This window comes from Schistocerca piceifrons, chromosome 5 (assembly GCF_021461385.2).
Source record: "Schistocerca piceifrons isolate TAMUIC-IGC-003096 chromosome 5, iqSchPice1.1, whole genome shotgun sequence".
NCBI classification, from domain to species: Eukaryota; Metazoa; Arthropoda; class Insecta; order Orthoptera; family Acrididae; genus Schistocerca; species Schistocerca piceifrons.
Genome location: NC_060142.1, coordinates 277,457,580 through 277,483,578, shown reverse-complemented (window position 1 = coordinate 277,483,578; position 25,999 = coordinate 277,457,580). Strand labels below are relative to the sequence as shown.

At 38.4% G+C, this 25,999-nt stretch overlaps 1 protein-coding gene across 1 annotated transcript in view; it reads right to left on the bottom strand.

The window, feature by feature from the left end:
• The window catches only part of LOC124797870 (protein peanut), a 161,031-nt gene that overhangs the window by 35,451 nt on the left and 99,581 nt on the right, over positions 1-25,999 (bottom strand). Inside the window, exons 2-5 of the mRNA XM_047260958.1 lie at positions 24,834-25,041; positions 19,662-19,914; positions 19,137-19,326; positions 17,479-17,644 (exon numbers count right to left, since the gene is read on the bottom strand). Coding sequence (XP_047116914.1) covers positions 17,479-17,644; positions 19,137-19,326; positions 19,662-19,914; positions 24,834-25,041 — 817 coding nt within the window. The remainder of the gene's footprint in view (positions 1-17,478; positions 17,645-19,136; positions 19,327-19,661; positions 19,915-24,833; positions 25,042-25,999) is intronic.

Below are 25,999 nucleotides of genomic sequence, written 5' to 3'. Positions count from 1 at the left end.
ACAGCATACACAGACACGTTCATGCAGATGCAACTCGCACATACACGACCACTGTCTGTGGCTGCTGAGGCCAGACTGTGAGAAGCAGTCTGGGTGGAGGGGGTAAGGAGGAGGCTAGGGTGGGTAGGGGTTGGAATGGCAGGGTAGGGGTGGGGGTGGGGAACAAAGTGCTGCTTGTGGAAACATACAGGAACGAGGTGGAGAGAGGGTAGGAGAGAAGTAAAAAGACTGTGGGTGTGCTGGTGGAATAGAAGGCTGTCTAGTGTTGCAGTGGGAACAGGGAAGGGGAAAGACAGTGACTAACAAAGTTTGAAGCCAGAAGGGTTATGGAAAAGTACGATGTACTGCAGGGAGCACGACAATTGGCATCCGCATGGCACCATCCTCTGCCAAACTATTCATGAGCCATCTAGAGGAATCCTTCCTAGCCACTCAGTATCCTAAACCCATCACCTGGTTCAGATCCATACATGACATCTTCGTGATACGGATCAAGGGTGAGGACACCCTGGCCACATTCTTCCAGAACCACAACACCTTCCCCATTCGATTCAGCTGGTCCTCCTCATCCCACTAAGTCACCTTCCTCAATGTTGACCTCCACCTTAAAGATTGCTACATGAGTACTTCCATCCACATCAAACCTGCCAACCATCAGCAATACCTAGCCTTTGACTGCTGCCACCCATTCCATACCAAGTAGCCCCTCCCATACACCCTAGCCACCTGTAGCTGTTGCATCTGTAGTGATGAGCTGTCCCACTAGAAATATATCAAAAATGTCACTGATGCCTTCAGAGTCCATAATTACTCTCCCAACCTTATGAAGAAACAGATCTCTGACAACTTGTCTCTCCAGTAACACACAACTTCACAAAGTGCCATCGTCCAGCCACAGAGGAGTGTTCTCCTCATGACTCAGTGCTACCCAGGACAGGGGCAACTGAATCACATTCTCCGCCAGGGTTTCAACTAACTCTTCTCATGCCCTGAAATGAGGGATGTCCTACCCACTAACCTTCCCACAGTGGTATTCCACTGCCCACCGAATCCACGCAATATCCTCATCCATCCCTACACAACCCCTGCTTCCAACTGCTTGCCTCATCGTTCGTATCCCTGTAATAGATCTAGATACAAGACCTGTTCCATACATCCAACCGCCGCCACCTACTCCATTCCGGTCACATGCATCACCTATCGCCTCAAAGGCTGGGCTATCTGTGAAACCAGTCATGTGATCTACGAGCTAAGCTGCAACCATTGTGCAGCACTCTATGTGGGCATGACAACCAACAAGCTGTCTGTCTGCACGAATGGTCACCAGCAAACTGTGGCCAAGAAACAGATGGATCACCCAGTTGCTGAGCATGCTGCCCAACACAATGTTCTTCATTTCAATGATTGCTTCACAGTGTGTGCTATCCACATCCTTCCTTCCCAACACTGGCTTCTCTGAACTGCACAGGTTTGAACTTACCCTGCAATATATCCTACATTACCTGGGCTCAACCTTCATTAGTCATTGTCCTTCAGCTACTTACCCCCTTCCCTATTCCCACTCCAGCACTACACAGCCGCCTAGTCCACAAACACACCCACAATGTTTTTACTTCTCTCCTTTTCTGCGTCCTCCCCCCCTCCCCTCCCCAAGCTCCCCACACCCATACTCTGTCTAAGCTCCTGACTGCGCCTAGCTGCCCTACCTGTGGCCGGATGGTGGGACTTCGTGAGGTTGTGGGTTACTGGAGAGACAAGGCACCAGAGATCCATTTCTGTATAAGGCTGGGAGAGTAATTATGAACTGTGAAGACCTCGGCGACCTTTTTGATATATTTCTAGTGGGACTGCTCATCACTACAGATGCAACAGCTACAGGTGAGCAGGAAACCTCGTGGCATTAAGTAAGCAGCCATGAGTGAGCAGTTAAACACAATATTATAAAAAGGATAGCTTGCTTACACATGGGAGTTAGCAACTTTAAGGAATCACAGATTTACTAGTTTTGATGTATTCAGAAGCATACTTGTGTAAGTGGATGACAAGGACCTGCTGCCAGACCCTGGGGCCTAGTATTGAAACTGTGGCCAATGCCACAAATGTGTGGTGCAGATCTGGCAACATCACAACTAAATAGATTTAAAGACAATAGCACGACATGGGTAGCCTCCAGGGAGAGGATTTGCCAACAGGGGATTTGCTTACTGATGTTTAATGATTTTATGTATGGTTTTTCACTTTCCTTTTTCATTAGTATTTTTATATAGTGAACATTAATGGTTTGATTTTTAACTTGATCCACTTTCTACACACTGTGTCAAATGTTTTTGTCACAGAAACTCACTACTGCATACATATAGTCTAAGTGTAGCAGATTACTTTAACATATGACATAGTTATTATATACTTTAATGCTATTACAATAAATGCACACTAGTTTCAATCATGTTCTAAGGACAATCATGTGAATTTACCACCAACACCTATTAGGAGTGGCAGATATTTACTTTTTAAAATATGCATCTACTACCTGTTACACAGCGCTTGTGTGTGGTGTGTACATCTGACTGAATACAAAATATCCAAAGAAACACATGTAAAGATGATTGTCCTAATAGCTTGTGTCTAATCTTCTGTTTTCATTTCATGTTTTGATAGAATTTGTTGATGACAATGGCTAAAAGAAGTTAAAGAAATCAAAATTGTGATCTTGGTGAAACATTGTAATAAAAAGTGAAAACAATCTATCCCCTAGACAATTGGTGTTGCATGTCACTTCAGCACAGTTTCTCTGCAGTGATTCCACCTGCAGACCACATAAATAAAATTGAAAATTTCTTCACAAATGTCAGAGAAAACACACCAACCAACTCCTCATGGAGACATTAAGTGTCGTACTATGGGATCTGTGTGTCCAACTTGATGTGAATGTATGTTTGTTGTAACTAAAGTAGTTTCGGTGACAATTTTGCAATTATCAGTGGGCTTTTATTCTTTTCCTCTGTTTCCCTCACACATTACAACATTCATTCATGTTTCATTTTTGCCTCTGATTTACTAATTGACTAGTTTGGAAATTTCGTCGCTACATGTGAAAACATAGCTAACCAGTCCACTGTAATTGTGCAACTGCACCATTGCTGGTCTAGTGATCACATCTTCCAGTTGTTGCACTATAAACTTAACTAGTACTTACCGTATCACTGACAATCACATTCATTCAATGATGTACTTTGTTACATATTTTCAACAGTAATGCCAAGATAGAATTGCAGCAGTATGATTAACTTATTTTCATACATAATGTAGGCAGTCACCAGGTAAACTGGTACTGACATGACATATTGTATGAAGAAATATACCATGCAGTAATGTTGTAATATGTAGAGGAAAGAAAGGGGTATAGGATAAAAGCCCACGGATGATGATGAAATTGTCATCAAAACCGGTTTGAGTGTAACAAATGAAGAGAAAGTGTCAAGGTGGACTTCAAAATTCAATTTATATTTTTAGTCCTCCCCCCCCCCTCCCCCTACAGATACGGACCAATCAGCAAAGGAGAAAGTGTCCAATGTTACTTGGAATATAAAAGTATAAGGACTTGAAAATCATCACATTTCTCTGCTAAGTACCTTGTTTCTGTTCTATCACAAATCTCCTATCCATGATTGAATAGTGTAATTCCTATAAAATCACTTGCTATAGTCTATCTTATCTCAACAGTTCTGGTGCAGTCCATGCATTTACTCTTACTATATACTGTGTATCGCTATTAAGAACAATTACAAGCATTTTCGGTGCTTCAATAGATATTTGCAACTTCATTTTCTCACTTCGTAGATGGAGTTAGCCCAAACAAGTACTGTTCATCACGAGTTCTGTGCCATATCAAGTATTTTTCAAAGTGGAATATTATAAGTCCATTTGACAGAGGGGTCACATTTGGTTTGTTGCAATATTCAGTTTAACAATATCTGCTAACATGGATCGGAAACCATTAAGACAACCAGTACTCCAGCAGCAATTAAGTTGTGTTGCAGAAACAAAGTGTGGCGCAGGTCGACCACTGGCATTTTGACATTGGGCAACACGGACAATGAAAGTATGCAGACATACGTTTGCCAATATGATTAGTCCTAAACACACTGGATACAGCTTATTTTTAAATCCAAAAGTTTAGCAAAATGCAGCAGGTATTTCTGTATTCAGGATATGGGCATTGAATCGCCAGACGGGTATACAAAATAATTTTAGAAAGTGATATTTAGCAGAGTTTTACTAGTACTGCGGCTAATGTAGTCAGTTATTAAAGGTCGGTCATCATTTGTTTGCCTTATTCTCACAGCCCAGCTGCTCCAACCTACCCCACATCACACTGTTTGCCTGCTACCACCAAGCAACGGCACTACTCAGTCACCAGGGAAGTGTTTGTTATTCTTTGTGGTTCTTCAGTCCCTATTAATACATATATTTAAACCGAATACGGCTATACACTACTTTGGGAGTTTTTGTATGTCGAACCATGTGACTGATAATATCAAAACAATGGCTACAGGTGTTTCATTTTATTACATATTTTGGGAGTGTTCTATTGAACATGCACATAGAACCTCACTTCAAAAAACATTTTGTTTCCAATGACAAATAAACCAATGTTTTCCTTTGGTAATATTCTTCAAATGGTACACTTTATTTGTAGTATTTATTTGGGGTTACTCAAATCTGTTACTTGCAAAAAACTAAAATGCAAATGTCTATCAACGCCCCAGAGAGAATGAGGCTGATGACTCTTTGGAGAGACACGAGGTATATGACACCTAACTTTTCTTCTCAAATAACTTCCGATTCATTACAGATCTTTGTAACCTCTTTTCTCCTAGACAAAAGTGACTAGGGGATAATGAAACAAAGACCAACAAATGTTAATAATTATGTTAATCACCTCGATACAGGCATCAACGTACATTTTCAAAAATCAGCTGTTGCATTTTATTGCACCAGGCCAACAGGCCTGTACAAAACAAATTCAGTGATGTAACTCTTAAGTCTGACAAGAAATTGTGGAGTAAAAATACATAACTATTGGGTTTTTTGTGTTGTTATTGCAGACGTTTGAGTGGCACAGTACTCAGAAGTTCATCCACTTTCCATGGAAATTAACACCACCGAGGCAAGCGACAAATGACATTTACATCGCTCTTAATGGAAACTGGTATTGTTGAGGCACAATATGTATCACTACACTATAAACTGGAGAGTGATTTTCAGTGAAACAACAGTCTCTGGCAGAAAATAATATTTTATCCTTTCTAATATTTTATAAACAAGTAAGACTGTTCTTCAACATGATCAAAAATTTCTGTAGAAAGTGGCATAAACCTAACAGTAGCCATTAAAATAGCCACAACAGCAGCACAACAATCTCTATGTTCTCAGAATTTATTGTTGGACCTAAAAAGAAGTGTGTGTGTGTGTGTGTGTGTGTGTGTGTGTGTGTGTGTGTGTGTGTGTGTCGGAGGCTGGGGGGGTGGGGTTGCATACACACATTTCCATTAAGGAAAAAAAAAAATTGTCATCATCTTAGTTGATAATGAAGTTATGAAAATGTATCCAACTTTGTTTCATGGGTCCTTGTCCACTATTTGTCTAGGTGAAGAGGGATTACAAGTATCTTTGAGTCAAGACTTATTTGGGGCAAAAATGTTACCTCCCCTAGTATACAAGTAATGTAAAAATCATCACATTCTCCAGTCCACCTACAGTCTTTCCGTTTACTAACTCATGTCTCATGTCAATGTATAAAGTCATCCTCCTCTCTTGGTTTAGTCCTCTAATTACTTATCCCATCATAACAGCTGTAGCCCAGCAAGATTTGCTAACATTAGTGTAGCTCAGGCTTTCATACATACAAATTATGTATACATAGTATGTCAACCAACTTGTTCTACACCATTTCAATAAAAACTGTCAAATGATCTATGAAACATGAAATTAATCATCCAAGACATTGAGACAATTCTAGTGCTTTCATCTGGCCACTGCACTTGAGGCATCAATGTCATTTGAATCGCCCTGTTTCTCTTTCACTGTCTTACTCGTACTGATCTTAGAGATAGGAAGTCCATACCATCATGCTGTTGTCACTTTTCAGCCTTCTTCCAGTTGTTTTTTTTTTTTTTTTTTTTTTTTTTTTTTTTTTTTTTTTTTTTTTTTTTTTTTTTTTTTTTTTTTTTTTTTTTTTTTGCAGTTCTTTAATTTCATCACTCATACAAGAAGGCTACGTCCACTGATTAAGTCTCATTTCCCAAATTTTCATGTAGCCTGCATAAGGATGATGATTCTTATTTCAACTAAGTACAGCTTCTTCATTTACTACTGGTGCACAGATGAACAACATAAACTTGCACACAAATTCAGATTAAAAAATGGCAACAACTGTTCATGTTAAAAGCAGTTTATAATATGTAAATCAAGCTAAAGATAAATTGCAGAGAGAAAAGCAGCTTGGCTATGGCATACAAAAATGGTCTTGTTTAAATTAAGTACTTATAGTACTTTTGTTCTCAATAACTTACCATACTGTCATGAAACTGTTCATCAATCCTTGAGGGCATAAACTGAACACAAGGATATATATTAGAAATTCGTTTTACTGAAAATGGAAGTGAAACTGTACAAGTGTATCAAACCATTTTTGCATGCACATGCCAAAGATTTATTTATGTACACACACACACACACACACACACACACACACACACACACACACAAAAAAAAAAACCACCCTCAAAACCCTACAAATGATTATCTAGTTCACCTACTTCACTGGATGTCTTACAAACATTACAATGTCTATTGGAAAGAGCTCTGATGATGATAACCTACACTATACAAACGTGCACACCATAAATAGATATTTTTACACACACACACAAATTCTGTTCTGTACAGTTTCCAAATATTATATTTGAACATAGATAAATTAGTTCTTCAATTTCCATCAGCTTGGGTACAACATTTGGCTGACTGCTAACTAGTATAACTTTTTACATTGGCACTAGTAGTAACAGTAACAGGGCAGAAGCAGCAGCAGCATTAACAATATCACCACCACCACCGCCACCACCGTGGTATTTGAACCTTGGTCTGCCTCTAAATTTTTACCATCCCCACTTCTCTCAGTCTGCAAATTTATAATTTCTTGACACTTCTGGATGTGCCCTAACAACTGATCCCTTCTTTTAGTCAAGTTATGCCATACATTTCATTCCTTTCCAATTTAATTCAACACCTACTCATTCATCATTTGATTTAACCATCTAATCTTCAGCATTCTTCTGTTGCGTAACATTTCAAAATGTTTCTATTCTTTTCTTGTCTGAAATGCTTATCATCCAAGCTTTACTTCAATACAAGGCCACACTCATAACAATTATGTTCTACACACTAGCACGTTTGTACTTTATCAGTGATGTAGATGATTTAGGTAGTGAAAAATGCTGGATATCATTACGTTTCTGCCATGATACTTTGGCACATTGTCTTCTGTCTAGCTTTAAGATGTATACTGCCAAAAGTACACTGAGCATTTTGTTTCAGAAACTGCTGATGCACACACAGTATACTCTTACAGCACCATGCAGCCATTACTTGTATGCACGCGCTACGGCTGTAAGTCTGTGCATTGCTTAGAGCATCCTCCACGGTGAAATCTCACCTTATCAATATTAGATCTATCACAATTTAATAAAATCCTAGAAAGACACTGGTAATGCAGAGCACAGCATTTTCCAATGACAGAGTTCCATGCACTATGCAAATAATCCAAACAGACCAATTGGGACAGTAGTTTCCAGTTGGAAAATGTGTGGGATCCAGTCATTAGTAACCTTGATGCTAAGCATAACTAGCATATTTCTATAATTTTGCTAAATTAAGATGATTAATATGATATCGATAAGAGAAGATCCCACCATAAAGGGCTCTCAGAGCAACACACAAATTAGAGAGAGAGAGAGAGAGAGAGAGAGAGAGAGAGAGAGAGAGAGGTGTAAGTACTTGAGGAACACCTTTACAGTGACCTACTTGAACACAATGATGTGCAGGTGGGGTCTTTGAGAAGATAAGTGCATTTTCTCCAGTATATACCTCAATAAGGAGAGAAAATTCTGCACTGCAATATTGTGGCAGCACGTTATGCAGGGAAGTTTTAAAATATCAATACACACCATGTTAATATATGTATAAAATAAGTTAAATTGCCCATATGCCTTTAAATGCTGTTGCTGGATATATGCAGGATTTCATGCTTACTGTCAGAGCACAGGCAAACTATTAGCTCTGAATCTTGTGTAGTGGAACTGTCATGTATATAACATGACATTTATTCTGTCCACCACAATGCAAAATATACCATCCAACTCAACGTGCTCCCCCATCACAACCATCTAAACCAAAATTCAAAATACGAACTTACTACATCATCACTTTTATAGTGATACTGTCAAGCAGAAAGGGAGGGGTAGAATAACCTAATTTTCCTCTGCTTGTGTATTCTCTTCTTTTACATACTTTTCTCTTCTGTTTGTACCTCACATTCTCTTTGTTTTCAATACAGTCTCAGTTTCCACTATTCTGGTTACTTATGATTTCTCTCTAATGAACAAAAGCCTCATCCCCAGCTATCTTACAGTCCTCAATAAGCACTTTTAGTTTAAATGCTGCTTATATGTGTCTGCAATTTTTTTTGTGTGCCCTGACACACACAGATCTGCATAGTTTATGCTCTCCAAAATAATGTCTTATCTTTCTTTAATCATTTAGTTCATATTCAATTCAATTTTCCTTACTTTTGTGTTAATCTGACCAACACCACAGAGAAATTGCTGCCAAACAGAATTAAAATACGCTGAAACACAGACTTTTCTCTAATCTTCAAAACTGGCATAATTTTCAAGGTTTATAAATATAATTAAATTTTAATTAATAGAGGGAAACATTCCATGTGGGAAAAATATATCTAAAAACAAAGATGATGTGACTTACCAAACTAAAGCGCTGGCACGTCGATAGACACACAAACAAACACAAACATACACACAAAATTCAAGCTTTCGCAACAAACTGTTGCCTCATCAGGAAAGAGGGAAGGAGAGGGAAAGACGAAAGGATGTGGGTTTTAAGGGAGAGGGTAAGGAGTCATTCTAATCCCGGGAGCGGAAAGACTTACCTTAGGGGGAAAAAAGGACGGGCATACACTCGCGCACACACACACATATCCATCCACACATATATAGACACAAGCAGACATATATAAGGTAAGTCTTTCCACTCCCGGGATTGGAATGACTCCTTACCCTCTCCCTTAAAACACACATCCTTTCGTCTTTCCCTCTCCTTCCCTCTTTCCTGATGAGGCAACAGTTTGTTGCAAAAGCTTCAATTTTGTGTGTATGTTTGTGTTTGTTTGTGTGTCTATCGACGTGCCAGCGCTTTCGTTTGGTAAGTCACATCATCTTTGTTTTTAGATATATAATTAAATTTTAAATAACATATAAGAAAACCCATAAACCTATAACTTAAATATATCACTGAAACTTCAATGTTCTGCTCCCCTTTGCTTGTAAAATGAATGGTAATTCATCTTCTCTCTACAGTAGTCTCCGTCCTATAAGTGTCAATATGTTGTTGTTGTTGTGGTCTTCAGTCCTGAGACTGGTTTGATGCAGCTCTCCATGCTACTCTATCCTGTGCAAGCTTCTTCATCTCCCAGTACCTACTGCAACCTACATCCTTCTGAATCTGCTTAGTGTATTCATCTCTTGGTCTCCCTCTACGATTTTTACCCTCCACGCTGCCCTCCAATGCTAAATTTGTGATCCCTTGATGCCTCAAAACATGTCCTACCAACCGATCCCTTCTTCTAGTCAAGTTGTGCCACAAACTTCTCTTCTCCCCAATCCTATTCAATACCTCCTCATTAGTTACGTGATCTACCCACCTTATCTTCAGCATTCTTCTGTAGCACCACATTTCGAAAGCTTCTATTCTCTTCTTGTCCAAACTGGTTATCGTCCATGTTTCACTTCCATACATGGCTACACTCCATACAAATACTTTCAGAAACAACTTCCTGACACTTAAATCTATACTCGATGTTAACAAATTCCTTTTCTTCAGAAACGATTTCCTTGCCATTGCCAGTCTACATTTTATATCCTCTCTACTTCGACCATCATCAGTTATTTTACTCCCTAAATAGCAAAACTCCTTTACTACTTTAAGTGTCTCATTTCCTAATCTAATCCCCTCAGCATCACCCGATTTAATTTGACTACATTCCATGATCCTCGTTTTGCTTTTGTTGATGTTCATCTTATATCCTCCTTTCAAGACACTGTCCATTCCATTCAACTGCTCTTCCAAGTCCTTTGCTGTCTCTGACAGAATTACAATGTCATCAGCGAACCTCAAAGTTTTTATTTCTTCTCCATGGACTTTAATACCTACTCCGAACTTTTCTTTTGTTTCCTTTACTGCTTGCTCAATATACAGATTGAATAACATCGGGGAGAGGCTACAACCCTGTCAATAGTTGTCAAGAAAAAGGTGGGGGCAGGGGGGGATGAAATGAGAAAACTTCCATTAAGCTTGCTTTCTTCTTTCTCCCCCCACACCTTTCCATTTTTTCTTTAAGTGCAGCAAAATACATGTTAGTTCTCAGTACAGAATACTGAGAAAGGCCAACTCCTACAACATTTACATCTCTTTATTACCACAAAAATTTTATTCAGTGAAGTTTAAGTGGGTATGTATGGTCTACATAGTATTATTCTGAACTTTCCTCCCTCTCCTTTACAACTACAACAGTCAACAGCAGTCGTGCGACTATTCGCCTGTCTTCTACAAACAACCACGTACCAAGAAAAGAGATTACAACTACCACAGCTTCATTTCTAATTGGGAGGAAAAAAGTGCACTGGACTACTAAACAGCACTGAGTGTTGATTTCTAGTAGATAATAAAGCATGTAACAGCTGTTGCATGTAAAATGATCATAAGCAAAATTCTGAAGAATTTGGAGAAAAATTTACTAGCAATGACTTACTGGGGTTTTACTACTAATTAGGAAAGAAAATTGCATACATTACACATTCTGCACATTTTTCTTAGAAAATACATCGTAAAGGTGAATTATCACTTACAAGGCAAAAAACATTAAAAATGCAGTGTATTTGGCCCTGCATTTTTAGCATAGCGCTCTGCATACACAAGGTATACCACAAAGGAAAGCAGGATGAAAAGGTATCTTTAAGAATCATCTCTCCCGTTATAAAAAACTTATCTTCTAAATTTCTTGTTAAATTCTTATAAGAAACCCTCTATTTTTTTGGTAGAATAAAATCATTTCCTTCCTCAAAACTTCCTAATATAGAAGATCTAGGATCAGGCTCTTCTCATTGCTTTATTGGAAGAACTTTCCTTGCATTCACCTCCATCAACTCACAAAAACCGTCGAAAATAATGCCAGGAAAAACAATCTACTGTGAACAGCAGACTGTCAGTAAACTGTGGAGTAAATAGTGTGAACTACATGAAGAAATTTTGTTTATTTCAAATTGCCAGTACGCTCCTCCTCCACCCCATCATCATCATCATCATCATCATCATCATCATCCCCCCCTCTCCCTCCAATACTCAGTACCAGCAAAAAGAAATTATGCCTCACTACCTTAAGTCCAGCCTGAAGTCAGGAGTGATAATACAGAAAACTTTTTGTTCAAGCTAATTGGAAGCCAGACTATTTTCACTCTGTTGTTTAATTCTCATACTGCCTATCCAGTTGTCTTCAACGAGCCCAAACACAGAAACTTGTCAACTGGTTCCCTGTCTTCATTGTTAATTCTCTGACTGCAATTCAAAGGCACCACTCAAGTGCATAACGCCGTGAATGTACTTGGCTGCTAGAATAGTTGACTTCTGTAGAAGTTTGTACTGATTTGCCCTCGGAATTGTCGACTTCTGTACAAGTTTGAACACATACAGTTGTTAATCGTTAAGCTGTGGTGTAGCGTGAGGTCCACTTGACTGTTACACACATTTTTTACTCTAATCTCAACAGGTGGTATATCAATGCACAATCTATTTGAGGTCAGATCTTTCAGCATTCCTACACCAAACTTTGCAGTTTGCTGTAACTCTAACAGAGGACATTTCATTGTAATTTACACGACTTCACTGTCGATGGAATCTCACTTCATTTTGGTATTTCTTCTAAACCCAACAAATGATGTTTCACTGTACATCCAGCAGTTTCTTGAGTTTTTGCATTTTGCTATGAGACTTGTGACAAATACATTACAATAACTGCACTGTACCAGTTCTTTTCCTTTTCTTACTGTTAATCTCCCCAAAAATTTTGAAGACAGAATCCGTTACCTGAGCACACATTACATGAATTAACAAACTAATGTAAATTAATTTCCCCTGTGAAACCTGTTTATTCAGATTATGCAATTCACTGTTCTGAACGTTTTGTATCAATAAGTTTTGCTGCAAATGATGTATTTCAAAAGTTATTGTATTTCAGAGTTTTTGACCTAGAAGGCATCCTTAAAAGTCCAGTGAGCTAATAAACAGATTCAGGAAAGTAGTTTTTCTTGGAGTCAAGTTTTGGTCAGCATGTAACTTGCTCCACATTTTCAGTATTCTCTATACTGTGTGCTCTAGTGGTGGTGTTTGAATTAGCCTCAGATTTATTTGGGGATATGAGCGGTGACTATTAGAATCAGTCATGGACTTAACAAGTAACATTCATAAACATGCCACAGTACATTAACTGCATAAACATTTTTGATCTGTAATGAGGCCTGGTCAACTTTGCAGTTTGCTGTAACTCTAACAGAGGACATTTCATTGTAATTTACACGACTTCACTGTCGATGGAATCTCACTTCATTTTGGTATTTCTTCTAAACCCAACAAATGATGTTTCACTGTACATCCAGCAGTTTCTTGAGTTTTTGCATTTTGCTATGAGACTTGTGACAAATACATTACAATAACTGCACTGTACCAGTTCTTTTCCTTTTCTTACTGTTAATCTCCCCAAAAATTTTGAAGACAGAATCCGTTACCTGAGCACACATTACATGAATTAACAAACTAATGTAAATTAATTTCCCCTGTGAAACCTGTTTATTCAGATTATGCAATTCACTGTTCTGAACGTTTTGTATCAATAAGTTTTGCTGCAAATGATGTATTTCAAAAGTTATTGTATTTCAGAGTTTTTGACCTAGAAGGCATCCTTAAAAGTCCAGTGAGCTAATAAACAGATTCAGGAAAGTAGTTTTTCTTGGAGTCAAGTTTTGGTCAGCATGTAACTTGCTCCACATTTTCAGTATTCTCTATACTGTGTGCTCTAGTGGTGGTGTTTGAATTAGCCTCAGATTTATTTGGGGATATGAGCGGTGACTATTAGAATCAGTCATGGACTTAACAAGTAACATTCATAAACATGCCACAGTACATTAACTGCATAAACATTTTTGATCTGTAATGAGGCCTGGTCTTTAGTGTTAGAAATCAAACTCTGTAAATAAATATGCGAAGTGATTTCATGTTAACATTTGAAAAGAACTACTGGACTTCTCTTTTTATTTATTAAGAGATACAAACCTATCATGAACATTTTCAGCTAAGAGACCAGTGGCACAGGTAGGCCCATTGTATCATAACATATGTTTGTAGAGAATGCAAAGAACCGTGTAAATATTGTAAATAATTACATTAATTCTCTCAGTGCCAATACAAATAATAGAACAATTAAAAAAGGTGAAGGATGACACATCTGAAATTATCCAGTGTACTGTGACAAAGCAGCAACTAAGGCATGGGCAATGTGTGTCCCAGGCAGCAATCAAAAGGTTAATTTGTGCTATTTTCTGATGGCTGTGTTCATTGTATGTTACATACATACCCGCCATCAAAGTTTCTGTATTCTTCCCACATTACACTGAGAGCAAATACTCTCCCCCCCTCCTCTTGTAAGGTTAACTTAATTCCGCAAGATAAAGATTTTCATGCCGTTTAGCACTATTTTTGTAGGGCCAACAGCACATCTTACAAGAAAACAAACTGAATACATTTATATACACAGCTAGACTGTATCTCAACTTGCATGCACAGGAATCCAAGTGAAACCATGACAGCCAAAAGTTACTAACATAATTCATGAGCATGCAGCAGTACCAGACAAATTACAGCAGGATGCAATGATAGTGGTGGCTGTGTATTTATGTTCTACATATCCTAAAAACTCTTAATACTTCACACATAAATAAATATGATAACCCCAAAATAGAATGAAAGTGACAAAATACATTAAGATAGTGACAACCATAATGACAACAGAGCAAAGGTGAATCAGAGCAAGCAAAGTACAAAATGGAACACGGCTTTTATAGTATTACATACAAACTGTTTGCAAAGATAGCAGATATAGTAATAGAAATCAAAACACAATGGCCTTGAGAGAAGAGAGAAATGACGCCATATTTCCCTCTTTGTGTCTTCCGCTACACACTGTGTGCAACTCTAATCCAAGTTTTGGTAAACATGTAACTCTTTGTCATTCCAGGCATTTGTCTGAATGTATTGCATTCCTGATTCTCTCTTACCTGATTTTTTCTTACCTGGCAAACTGAATTGTGAAGTATTTGCTAATTAGCATTTACCTCTAGAGACCTGTGCCGCACGGATACTAAATCAGATACATGTGATAGGGGTATGAAGGCTGCCTTAATAGGATGACCAGGGTGATTGTTTTTATATATACTGAAGAGGGTGTGAATCAGAAGGGTCCAGGAACTCTATATAAATATCTTTTTTTACCCATTTCTCCTTAGTTCAAAAGTCAACAAAAATTTAAAAGAACCTATATCAGTACTTATCACCAGGAAGCAAAATTTGAAGTACTGCTAAACACGAAGTTAAAAGCAGAAAAGCTATACCCAATTTTTCAATCTGTTAGTTCTTCCTCTGGCAGGTAGAATTAAATGCTCTGCATAATGTGATATTTTCATCTTTGGCTTCCTCGTGTGAATGTCACGAATTTTTACAACTTGATAACATACACGCTACAGAGGGTGTCCCAGGAGATATGGCAAATATTCAAGGATATGGCAGAAACCATCTTTTGAAGCAAAGAAACTTCATATGAACATATGCCTTATTTCCACAGGTTTCCATGGCAGTACACATATAATGTACATTGTTATTTATTTCCTGTATTATTCAGTACATTGATATTGTTTGCAACGTACCACTGTAGTGCAGAGGATGTCGAGACAGACAATCTGATAAAGGACAATCGTGGTCTACCAAGTCATGTAAAATATGTCTCACCAGCTAACAAAAATTACCTAAGCTACAGCACATGCACATCTACACATGTACAACAGTTAGTAATGATTACAATATGTGTTTTACAAAGTATCAATTAAAAATGCATATTTTGACGCATTTGCCTCCAAGCATTATCATACACATCACGTTATAGCTGTTGCATAGTTAACAATAAATGTTTAAATATCCCACTGTCAACTTCAGTGTATTTGTGCACTCTCAGGAGAACATGTTGTGATTGTAGGAGAGCCTCTGCACATTCCCCAATGAGAGGAACAGCATCCATGATGCACCATGCAGTTCATCTCATGATTTCACTTTTCATTTGTACACCACAGACTTCATCCAGCCCATAAACAAAGATCTAATGGCGTATGGTCTGGTGATCTCAATAGCCAGTTAACCCTAACATGGTCAACCCAGCGATTAGGGTACACGCGGTTCAGGTGTTCCCTCACAGATCTGATAAAATGTGGAGGGCCTCCATCTTGCTAGAAGTACAATGCAATCTGTGTGGCCAAAGGAATGTCTTCAAGGTGTACAACGAACAAATTTTCAAAAGATTGCAAGTAATTCTGTCCCATCATTTGCTTTTCTAAGAAGCCTGGACCTATGAATCATATTACTGATCATACCACACCAAATATTGATCAAAAAATTATTTTAAAAATAGGTTTCCACAGTAGCAGGTGGATTTTCCTGTGACCATCGATGATTGTTGGATGTGTTGTTGATTCCTCCCATATAAACATGGCTTCAGCAGTGAATGGTACTAATGGAAGCAAATGACAACTGTCATTTTACCATTGACAAAATTCAAGTTGTGTGGCATTGTCACAAATGTGAAGACTGTAGACACACTGTTTGTGAAATGGGTCCAAGTTTTCTGCATGTACTGTCTACTATATAAGTGTTCGTGCGACACTGATACATGCAAAATGTTACCCATGTGTTAGCGGTAGGACTATGCTGCACCATTTCACCAATGTGTTGCTGTTCTTGCACAGATTGTTGAACTACATGTTCAGAAGAAAATTGGTGACATTTTAGTCTGTGTGTGTACAAACACAGTTAACCAATGCTTATCTCTGATAACCTGCCAATCCCTCCCACTACTTCACTCACAGCGCACCAAGCACAACTGTGCATTCCATGGCAAAAAGACATCCTGAGCAAAGAGCCTGAAAGCGACAAGGTAGGTTGGACTAGAATAAAATGTTAAAGAGGCTGGGTGGGTAAAAGACACATTTGCACTACTAGCCCAAAGCCAAATAATTAAATGTGTTGTATCGCAGAAACCAATCAAAATAGGGCATTTGGCCATATGGAGTGTTTTGCATTAAACATGCTTTCTTTACATATGCCTGAATAGTGTCCATTCCTCCTGGGACACCTTGTTTAAGAGGAATGCAAAGTGCAAAGAAGGTGCATAAAAAGAAAAAAATTATGGAGGATCACATCTTGAAATTATTTTCCTACATTATTCAATGAATCTCAGCTCAATGTGCACTATGTCCAATACAGGTGACACAAATGTTACTTGTTCAGTACAACTGGGTTGGTCATTCCATCAGATATAGAAACATCCACTGAGTGTCAAACACAAAAACAGCCATAGTGCACTACCTTAACACTTAAATTTGGTTAACACAGCAGAAAATTGGCATGTATTGTGTTTGTCGATTAGGCACAATATTAATAATTCAAATGGTTGTGGCTCATTTCTGAAGACCCTGGAGTTTCTTTTTGGCATCTAACTTTACATCCACAACTACTATTTGTGTGTGACTGAAGTAATGTTTTACTGCAGTTATGATTCTACAGTGAATTTTTTCTAATGTGCGATTCTGGTACCTACTGTCTTCAGATTTTGTCTTCCTTAGTTCCATTTAAATTGTCCACTACATTCTCAGAATGTACAGCGTAACTAATTCATGAGTGAATTTGCTATTGGAAGTGAGGACTCAAAGTCTCTATTGACAAGGAGGGATTTGACATTTCTTAATTGAAAACAATATTCCGGCAGTACATGAAGGTACAATGAGCGAGTATAATAAACTGATCACTTACTTATTTGATATCCTTGTTGGTTTTCCATCACTCCCAAGACCAGCAAGTTTTCTACACCTGAAGTTCTCATAGTGAACATTGTTGGTGACATCTTTCAGGTCCTGAAGATGTGTACGGATGAGCATGTCTCGTAATGCAATGAAATCACAGTGCTCGAGGTTTTCCACTAGCAGAAACAAAAGGATAACAATTACAAGCATGTTTCATAACATCTTGTTGCTTAAGAAATTGACCTAATATGGATTAAAAAAAAAAAACAGGTATTTAAATTTTCATGTGAAACACCGCTATTTTACAAATTATGAGATTAGTCAATAATGTGACTAGTTGTGATATGCAGTCTGAGGATTATTATATTTAGTGTTAAGAACAACAGCTCTGTCACGGTATTGCTCCAGCATTCACCTTGAAATTAAACACTAAACTGATAACCAGTTTATACTGAAGATGCGATGAGCGATTTATATCACACTTTAATCTGACCTTTACTTCTAAGTAGCATCACGGGCTTATAGGTTTTCATGAAGTGCTAATTATAGCAGCAGAAATTTGGTTTTATAAAGAGCCCTTGATGGAAGGGAAAAGCCTTGAGAACCTTGCTTTGTAAGAACTTGCAGCCAATGTCAATATGCCCTACTACCAGTTTACATCAATATTATCTTACAGCAATTGGCATCCTCCGATGACTACATGAGAGAGAGAGAGAGAGAGAGAGAGAGAGAGTGTATGTATATAAAGCTGTTATCAACCTGAACACTGACTTTAACACCATAGGGCAATGGGAGTTGGTATCCCCCTTTCCTTCCTCTGACCTTAAAACAGACATACTCAGCCTGTTATCAGTCTGACACAGACTCCAAACCTGGGGGCAACTCCTCATTCTTCACATTAACAAACTTCCACAGGTGAAAGAGGTGATAAGTGACAGAAATATATACTAAGATTGACTGGGGATTGAACCTTAGATCTTCGGATCTGTAGTCTAAGCTGTTCTGTGTAGCCAGCAGAGTTTGAACAGCTACATTAAAACATTACGAACAGCACTTCACTTCACAGTCAATGGTCTCCAAATTCATGCAATGAATTATGCGACACGCAGCACCATCTCATCGTCCTTCAGCTGTGACATGGCAGGGGCCACTCAAAGAATATGTCATGACAATTTTCAGTTTCTTAGTTTTTTATCCCCTTCCCCTCCATCTTCAGGTATCAGTTTGCACTAGTATCAGCTCAGTGTTGTCACATCACTGATCAATCCATTCTTTTCATTCTGAATTTTCTTTTTCCTTTTCTTTTTTGTGTAACTTCAAGTTGACAGATCAACACTGAAAGACCGAGTCAGCTGGGCAAGATGCCATGAAATCAGCTAGTCATGAAAAGATTTAACGTAAAGGAGCAAAATACCTCATTTTGTAACCACAATCAAGAACATAGTACTCTATTATGGATTGTGGGGGTATTGTAAAAAAGGCACTTCATGACAGTAGTGTCATTTGACTCTGTCATTGGCGTCATTATAACAGAACATTCTACATAACAAACATTTTTTGGCTCTGTTATTTTCATTAGAAGACAAAAAAGGTTTAAAGGATTTGTGTGATTTTATACTTATTGTGGAATTACTTTTAAGGCAAAAGTGAAAAATTTGGACGACTTACCTTCAGCTATTCCCCAAGGGTACTTCCTACCCCGCAATTTCTTGCCATCTACTTCAATGACAGTGTTTGATCCAACAACAGCAAATGGAACTCTGTCTTTTAATGTTTTATTTACTTTTGACTCCTCTTCATCCTCCGGGTCCGGGAATTCATAGATTTTAATTTTATGTTGTGATATTTCATTCAGGATCTAAACAAAAACAACATGCTAAGCATTTAACTGTATGGGTATTTAATACTTCTATTTAGCATGAATAACAAAGCATTTTACTGTCTAAATTGTAGTGTGCTGACGTCTTGCTTCCTTACCCAAATAAATCGAGACAGTTCACACTTTTCTACAAGTCTTTCCTTCCAGTAACATATGAGTCACACATTAAATGTCACTAGCATTCCATCTACTAAGAGTTATAGTTACATTCATTTATTTATACTGATGTATTTATAATATTGGTGGTTTTTAATCAAAAACCAAAATATATTTTTAATATTAGATAGAACAACATATGGAAACAACTGACTTGCCTGTTTTTTGAAATGTGTACACTCGTCAGGTGTCATGGTATCAGACTTTGCTATCACTGGAATGATATTTACTTTGTCATGCAGCCTCTGCATGAACTCAACATCTAATGGTTTGAGTCCGTGGCCTGATGGGGCTATAAAATAAAGGCAGCAGTGGACTCTGTTGTCCACAAGAGTTTTTCGATTTACTCGAGACTCCGCATTCAAATATTCTTCGTATTTTGATTCGATGTAATCGATAACTGGTTGCCAACTAGAAATTCAATGCATGTTCATGTGTAACAATGCTGTAAAAAGTATGGAGAACTGCACATGACATTACTTACTGTCTACAAAAGGAAGATAAGATTTGATTTGATTCAAATGTACTGGATACTATATTGTGTTACTGGTTATAAAAAACAAACAAATGGAAAATAAGCAAGTGGCACCAAAAATAAACAAACACATAACATAATTACAATTAAAATCAATAAACAGAAAGCATAATGATTTGCTTGGAATGCAGCTGTCAGACACATCACAGACAAGAGATAGTATTTAGGCTTGCAAGGCTTGTATTAAACTTTCTCTCATTCCTGATGAAAAACAGAAGTGCATGGTCTAAGAATTAATATCTACACCTACATATTTGACTTCTCATACAAGAGTGCCTTGTTCAATATGAAGCACCACATGAATTTCGAAGAAGGGGAATGGGAGATGAGGAGAGAGGGAGGAAATAATCTACATCTACATCTACATTTATACTCCGCAAGCCACCCAACGGTGTGTGGCGGAGGGCACTTGACGTGCCACTGTCATTACCTCCCTTTCCTGTTCCAGTCGAGTATGGTTCGCGGGAAGAACGAGTGCCGGAAAGCCTCCGTGCGCACTCTAATCTCTCTAATTTTACATTCGTGATCTCCTCGGGAGGTATAAGTAGGGGGAAGCAATATATTCGATACCTCATCCAGAAATGCACCCTCTGAAACCTGGACAGCAAGCTACACCACAATGCAGCGCACGTCTCTTGCAGAGTCTGCCACTTGAGTTTGCTTAACATCTCCGTAACGCTATCACGCTTACCAAATAACCCTGTGACGAAACACACTGCTCTTCTTTGGATCTTCTCTATCTCCTCTGTCAACCCGATCTGGTAGAGATCCCACACTGATGAGCAATACTCAAGTATAGGTCGAATGAGTGTTTTGTAAGCCACCTTCTTTGTTGATGGACTACATTTTCTAAGGACTCTCCCAATGAATCTCAACCTGGCACCCGCCTTACCAACAACTAATTTTATATGATCATTCCACTTCAAATCGTTCCATACGCATACTCCCAGATATTTTACAGAAGTAACTGCTACTAGTGTTTGTTCCACTATCATATAATCATACAATAAAGGATCCTTCATTCTATGTATTCGCAATACATTACATTTGTCTATGTTAAGGGTCAGTTGCCACTCCCTGCACCAAGTGCCTATCCGCTGCAGATCTTCATGCATTTCGCTGCAATTTTCTAATGCTGCAACTTCTCTGCATACTACAGCATCATCCGCAAAAAGCCGCATGGAACTTCCGACACTATCTACTAGGTCTTCATGTCTATGAAAGACATCTGGCACAAGTTGTCAAAAACAATCTGTCAACAACTTTGCCAAAAGAGGATGAAGGAGCGGATAAAGGCTCAGGGAACTTTCTTGTCCCTGAAATGAGAACCTGCCCCCCAAAGACTGAGGAATCAGCAATGATGAACAACAAAGATACAGAGGAAAATTTAAAGCATTGAAATATTCTCATTCAGGCCATTTTCAAGACAAAAAATTCCAGATATAAACTTATCCCATTCATATTTCGTCACATGTACTGCCCATCAAGGAATTATTGAGAGAGGAACAAAAAAAGGCAAAACTCATCAAAGGGATTAGTGCATTGTAAAAAGGGGAGAACATATTTCTTTGTCAGATGATCACAGCATCAGTGAATGGTGCAACAGGTGTTGGCATTACTGTGACTATGAAGACGGGCAACAGTGTTTCAAGTGAGCTGTGGCGTTCAGACTATTGAAAACTGTCTCTATGGGGTTATGGCCTTTGACCGGCTGCTGGCTGTTTGGTGCACCGGTGTCCCACTATCGGTGCAGAGACTTCAGAATTGGTTGTATAAAGGTGTGAGCATGCACACCATACAGGGAGATGTTTGGTTGTTCTTGTTGGCAGAAGCAGCTTGGAGTGCTACAAGGAAGTGTGGATTTTGGTGGGCTGCAGTGATCATCATCATGGTTCTGTGTTATGGCTGAGGGATTGGTTCATGAGAGGGTTCATTTGTTGGCATGTTGCAGCTGTGTACCTCTGGTGTGGTTGCTGCCCCTTGGTAGGAGCCGTGTTTACTGCTTGTATCGGAGGGAGTCTGCAGTTCTGAACACAGGAGTACAATTACTCTGCCAGATCTGAATTGTGATCACTTGGCTTTGTACTGTTCTTGCGCCAATTTATGTGCTTTATTTGGTGAGCATTTGACTTATTATCCTGTTTTAGTGAGGTTTTCAATTGTTGTAGCATACAGTCAGGTTACATCATGGAGGTTATCAGTTATTGCACTGTGATTTGAACCCTTCATATTGTGTGTGCGCATTTAAACTGTGATACATTCAAATAATGTGAAGGAGTGACTTCTTGCTCAGTCATGCTTTGTGATATCATACAAGCTGGTTTATTTGTGAACTGATTCACTTCTGTCAAGATGTTATTGATAGGCTAGTACCTGCATAAGCAAACAACTCCTGTAAGTTATGTTCTGATTATGATCAGTGGAAATGTGTTTAAGTTTGCCACAAGAACCATTTATATTTATTTAGGCTGGGGTTTAACTTGTTTAAGCCAATGAGGCATCACTTAATTTCTTGGTATGATTCTGTTGGGTATTTCAAATACTGGCCAAACTGATTGCAGTTTTCAAAGCTTTGAATGATAAAATCAGCTCTAGTAGTGATGTTAGAAGACTTAGTTCTATATAATGTATCTATTGTGAATTTCTCTTGCCTTTAATGATTTTGGTGAATTGTAGGCAGATTTGCTGTATTGTACATTAGAATAGTCAAAATTGAAAGTGATTACATGGCGGCCGCTGCTTTTTAAAGTTGTTGCCTGTAAGCAGTTCATTGCTGCCATATTAAAACCTGGCCTTCACAATTGGAAATCTGACTTGCCTAAGAGATTGCAGATCTACTGCAAGTCACTTGTAACTGTTTTAATTTATTTTGCTATTTTGAATGCGATTATTTTACTGTATGTTCTGTTAATTTAGTAATTTTCATTTTCTGGTTCTAAAATTTTGGTATTCCTGAACTGAAATATTAAGAAAATTTAATAGTTTCTTCACTTTAAATTTAAAATTCAAATTCCTATGGTTTCTATCTAAAATTTTTAATGTTCTTAAGGCTCTGCCAGAAGGTAATGCATGGGCTTCTATCTTTTTGTTTATTAATAATAAATCAATTTACGTTCAAAGTAAATCTGAACTTACATTGTGTCCAGCACCTTACCACTCTACTACCTAGCGCCTTCTGACTCAATGGACAAAGCAGTGACCACTGGGGACTGAATTGAAACCAACACCTATCACTGCTGCATACGTTAGCCCATGTAACTAGCAGATAGTGAGGAAAGATGGAGAATGTATGAATAAATGAGGAATTTATTGAATATGGGAAGGGTGTTGATAATTTAACACAATTTGAATGTCATAATAGGGGAGAGTTTATGAGCTGTGAGAAAGAAATTGAGGGGGGGGGGGGGGGGGGGAGTCCTGGAGTTCTTCACTTAGTGTATAAAATATCCCAAAAGAATAAAATCATCTTGGTTTTTGAGCCACGTTAATTCAAATAAGATACTCGAGCTTTCGATGACTACTCTGCTAACATCATCAGGAGTAAAAACAATATTGCTGGGGCTGGTACAGTTCTCCACTAGTGTATAAACAACTGCAGCATCTGGCACTAATCAGAGGTTCGAAATGACATGTGCGCAGAAGGATGGTTGGGCATCTCTTAGCAGCTCCAGCCTGCTGCAGGACCTAGTGATGTCATGTGGAGCGAGGAGCCAAGCACCTGTCTTTGCTATCTTTTGATATCCCAAGTCTGCCCCCATACCACAGCAAGCGTTAAAATTGTTGCTGTTTATTCTAATCTCGGCCACTGCTTTTGCAATGGAATTCCAGTATGTTAATGCATGAGCCAAGACTCATGTCTTTTCACACTGTATTTGGTGTCCTTTTCTAGGCATCACTTAACTACAGTCAACTTGTCAAGCTCCCTTTGTTTAATATGTCGCTCATGCTTGGTACAATGCTCCGCAACTGTGCAAATTGTTTGACCTATATAGATGCTGCCTCATTCAAAAATGACACCACACACACCAGGCACATGAAGATGTTGCTCGGGCAATGTGTAGCAAGTTAGAACATGCTGCACAGACATTGGCTGAGACCAGTTTTCCGGAATGCTCAAGTATTTATTTATTTATTTCTTCTTCCACAAGCCACCTCACAAGCTGTACTCCTCCATCTTGTCTCCTCTCACACTCTTCTTCTTCTTCCACATCTCTCTCTCTCTCTCTCTCTCTCTCTCTCTCTCTCTCTCTCTCTCTCTCTCTACCACCTGCATTCTCACATCCTCTGCCTTTCTCGCCTGCTAACTATCCTCTCCATCTTCTCCCCTGTCCATCTCCTCCTCCCTTCTATCTTCGTCCAACATCTTCCGCCCTCTCCCCCTATCCATCTCCTCCTGCTCCTCTATTTGTCTCCCACTTTCCACCTCCCTTCCTCCCTCTCCCTATCCATCCCTCCTACCCCTCTCTCTGTATCCCCTGATCTGTCCATCTCAACATTCCCCCAGGTGTGCCTATCACACTTTTAGACCCTGCAAAACAGGTTGACGACTGGGAAGAGGAAGAGGAAGAAGAAGAAGAAGAAGAAGAAGAAGGAGGAGGAGGAAGAGGATAGGGAATTATACACGAGACGAAATGGCAAGGTGAAGGGAACAATACTGGATTTTTATAAATAACAAAAAGAGCAATAAAAAATAACAAAAACAGTAATAAAAACTAACAAACAACTGTTTAAAAAGCCTATAGGATCGCACATTAATATTTTTGACAGATTATCGCAGTTTAGCGCAAATGCTTACCAATTGCTGTTGTCGACAGCATCACCAAAGCCAGGCGTGTCAACTACAGTAAGAGTCAGGTTCACACCATTCTCCTTGAGCAACACTTTACTCGTTTCCACTTGAACAGTCTTTTTTATCCTATGTGAAGGGCCCGGGTACTCATTGGAGTAGATGTCTGCCAGGAACATGGAGTTTATCAGGGTCGATTTCCCAAGGCCTGATTCACCTAGGAAGATAAATGGCACATTGCAGATTTCTGAACACAATCTTCACATACACACTCATTATATATTCATTGACTCTGACTTCATTACAAAAATGTCAGTGGTCCTTGTGAATGTAGAAGACCCACCAGTGCTCATTTATGTTAAAATTGATTAATATTATACACTGATCAAGTCAAGCAGCTGATTGCAACAACAACAACAACAACAACAACAAATTTTCAAACTTATTAGTTGATGTGTATTCAGTACAGTTAATTGTTTAACATTTAGAATGGCATGCACTTAAAGAGAATAAGATGTGAAGTGACAAGAAAGAAACAGTTCACTGTAGTATTATTGCAGAGTCTTTCTTTGCTGAAGTACTGTTGCCTGACAACAATGATTTAATTAAAACGCAGACCTCTATTCAGAATTAGTTTTTACTAAGAAAATGAGTCTCTGGCAATTGGAATGGGACACCATATTATATCATTGCACGTAAACTGAAATGTGTCAGATCAACTGGGATTTATACTATAATCAATTTGACAACTGTGAAACTCACTGTAGCTGTATCAGCATACACTGGCTGCATCAAAATAATTACACATACCTTGAAATTTATTGAAATGAAATTAAAATAATTAATATTAATTAACAGTAATTTATATAAATAAAAATCAACTGCCACATCTATGAAAGATCATCACCATCACCTGAGAATGATTGACCAATTTGGTTGATTTTTTTCCTTGTGTTCATTATTGTCAGTACAAGGTTTGTACGACAAAAATTTGGAAAATCCAGTCAGAAATTAACATCAATTGCTGCACTTATGAAATACCTTCAATTAAGAATGTCTTGACAGATTTGGCTGACTTTTTTCTTTGCTGCCTTCGTAACTGTCAGGACAAAGTTTGAATGAAAGAATTTTTTTGGAAAATGCACCGGAAAAGAAAATTAAATTCAATTACGAAA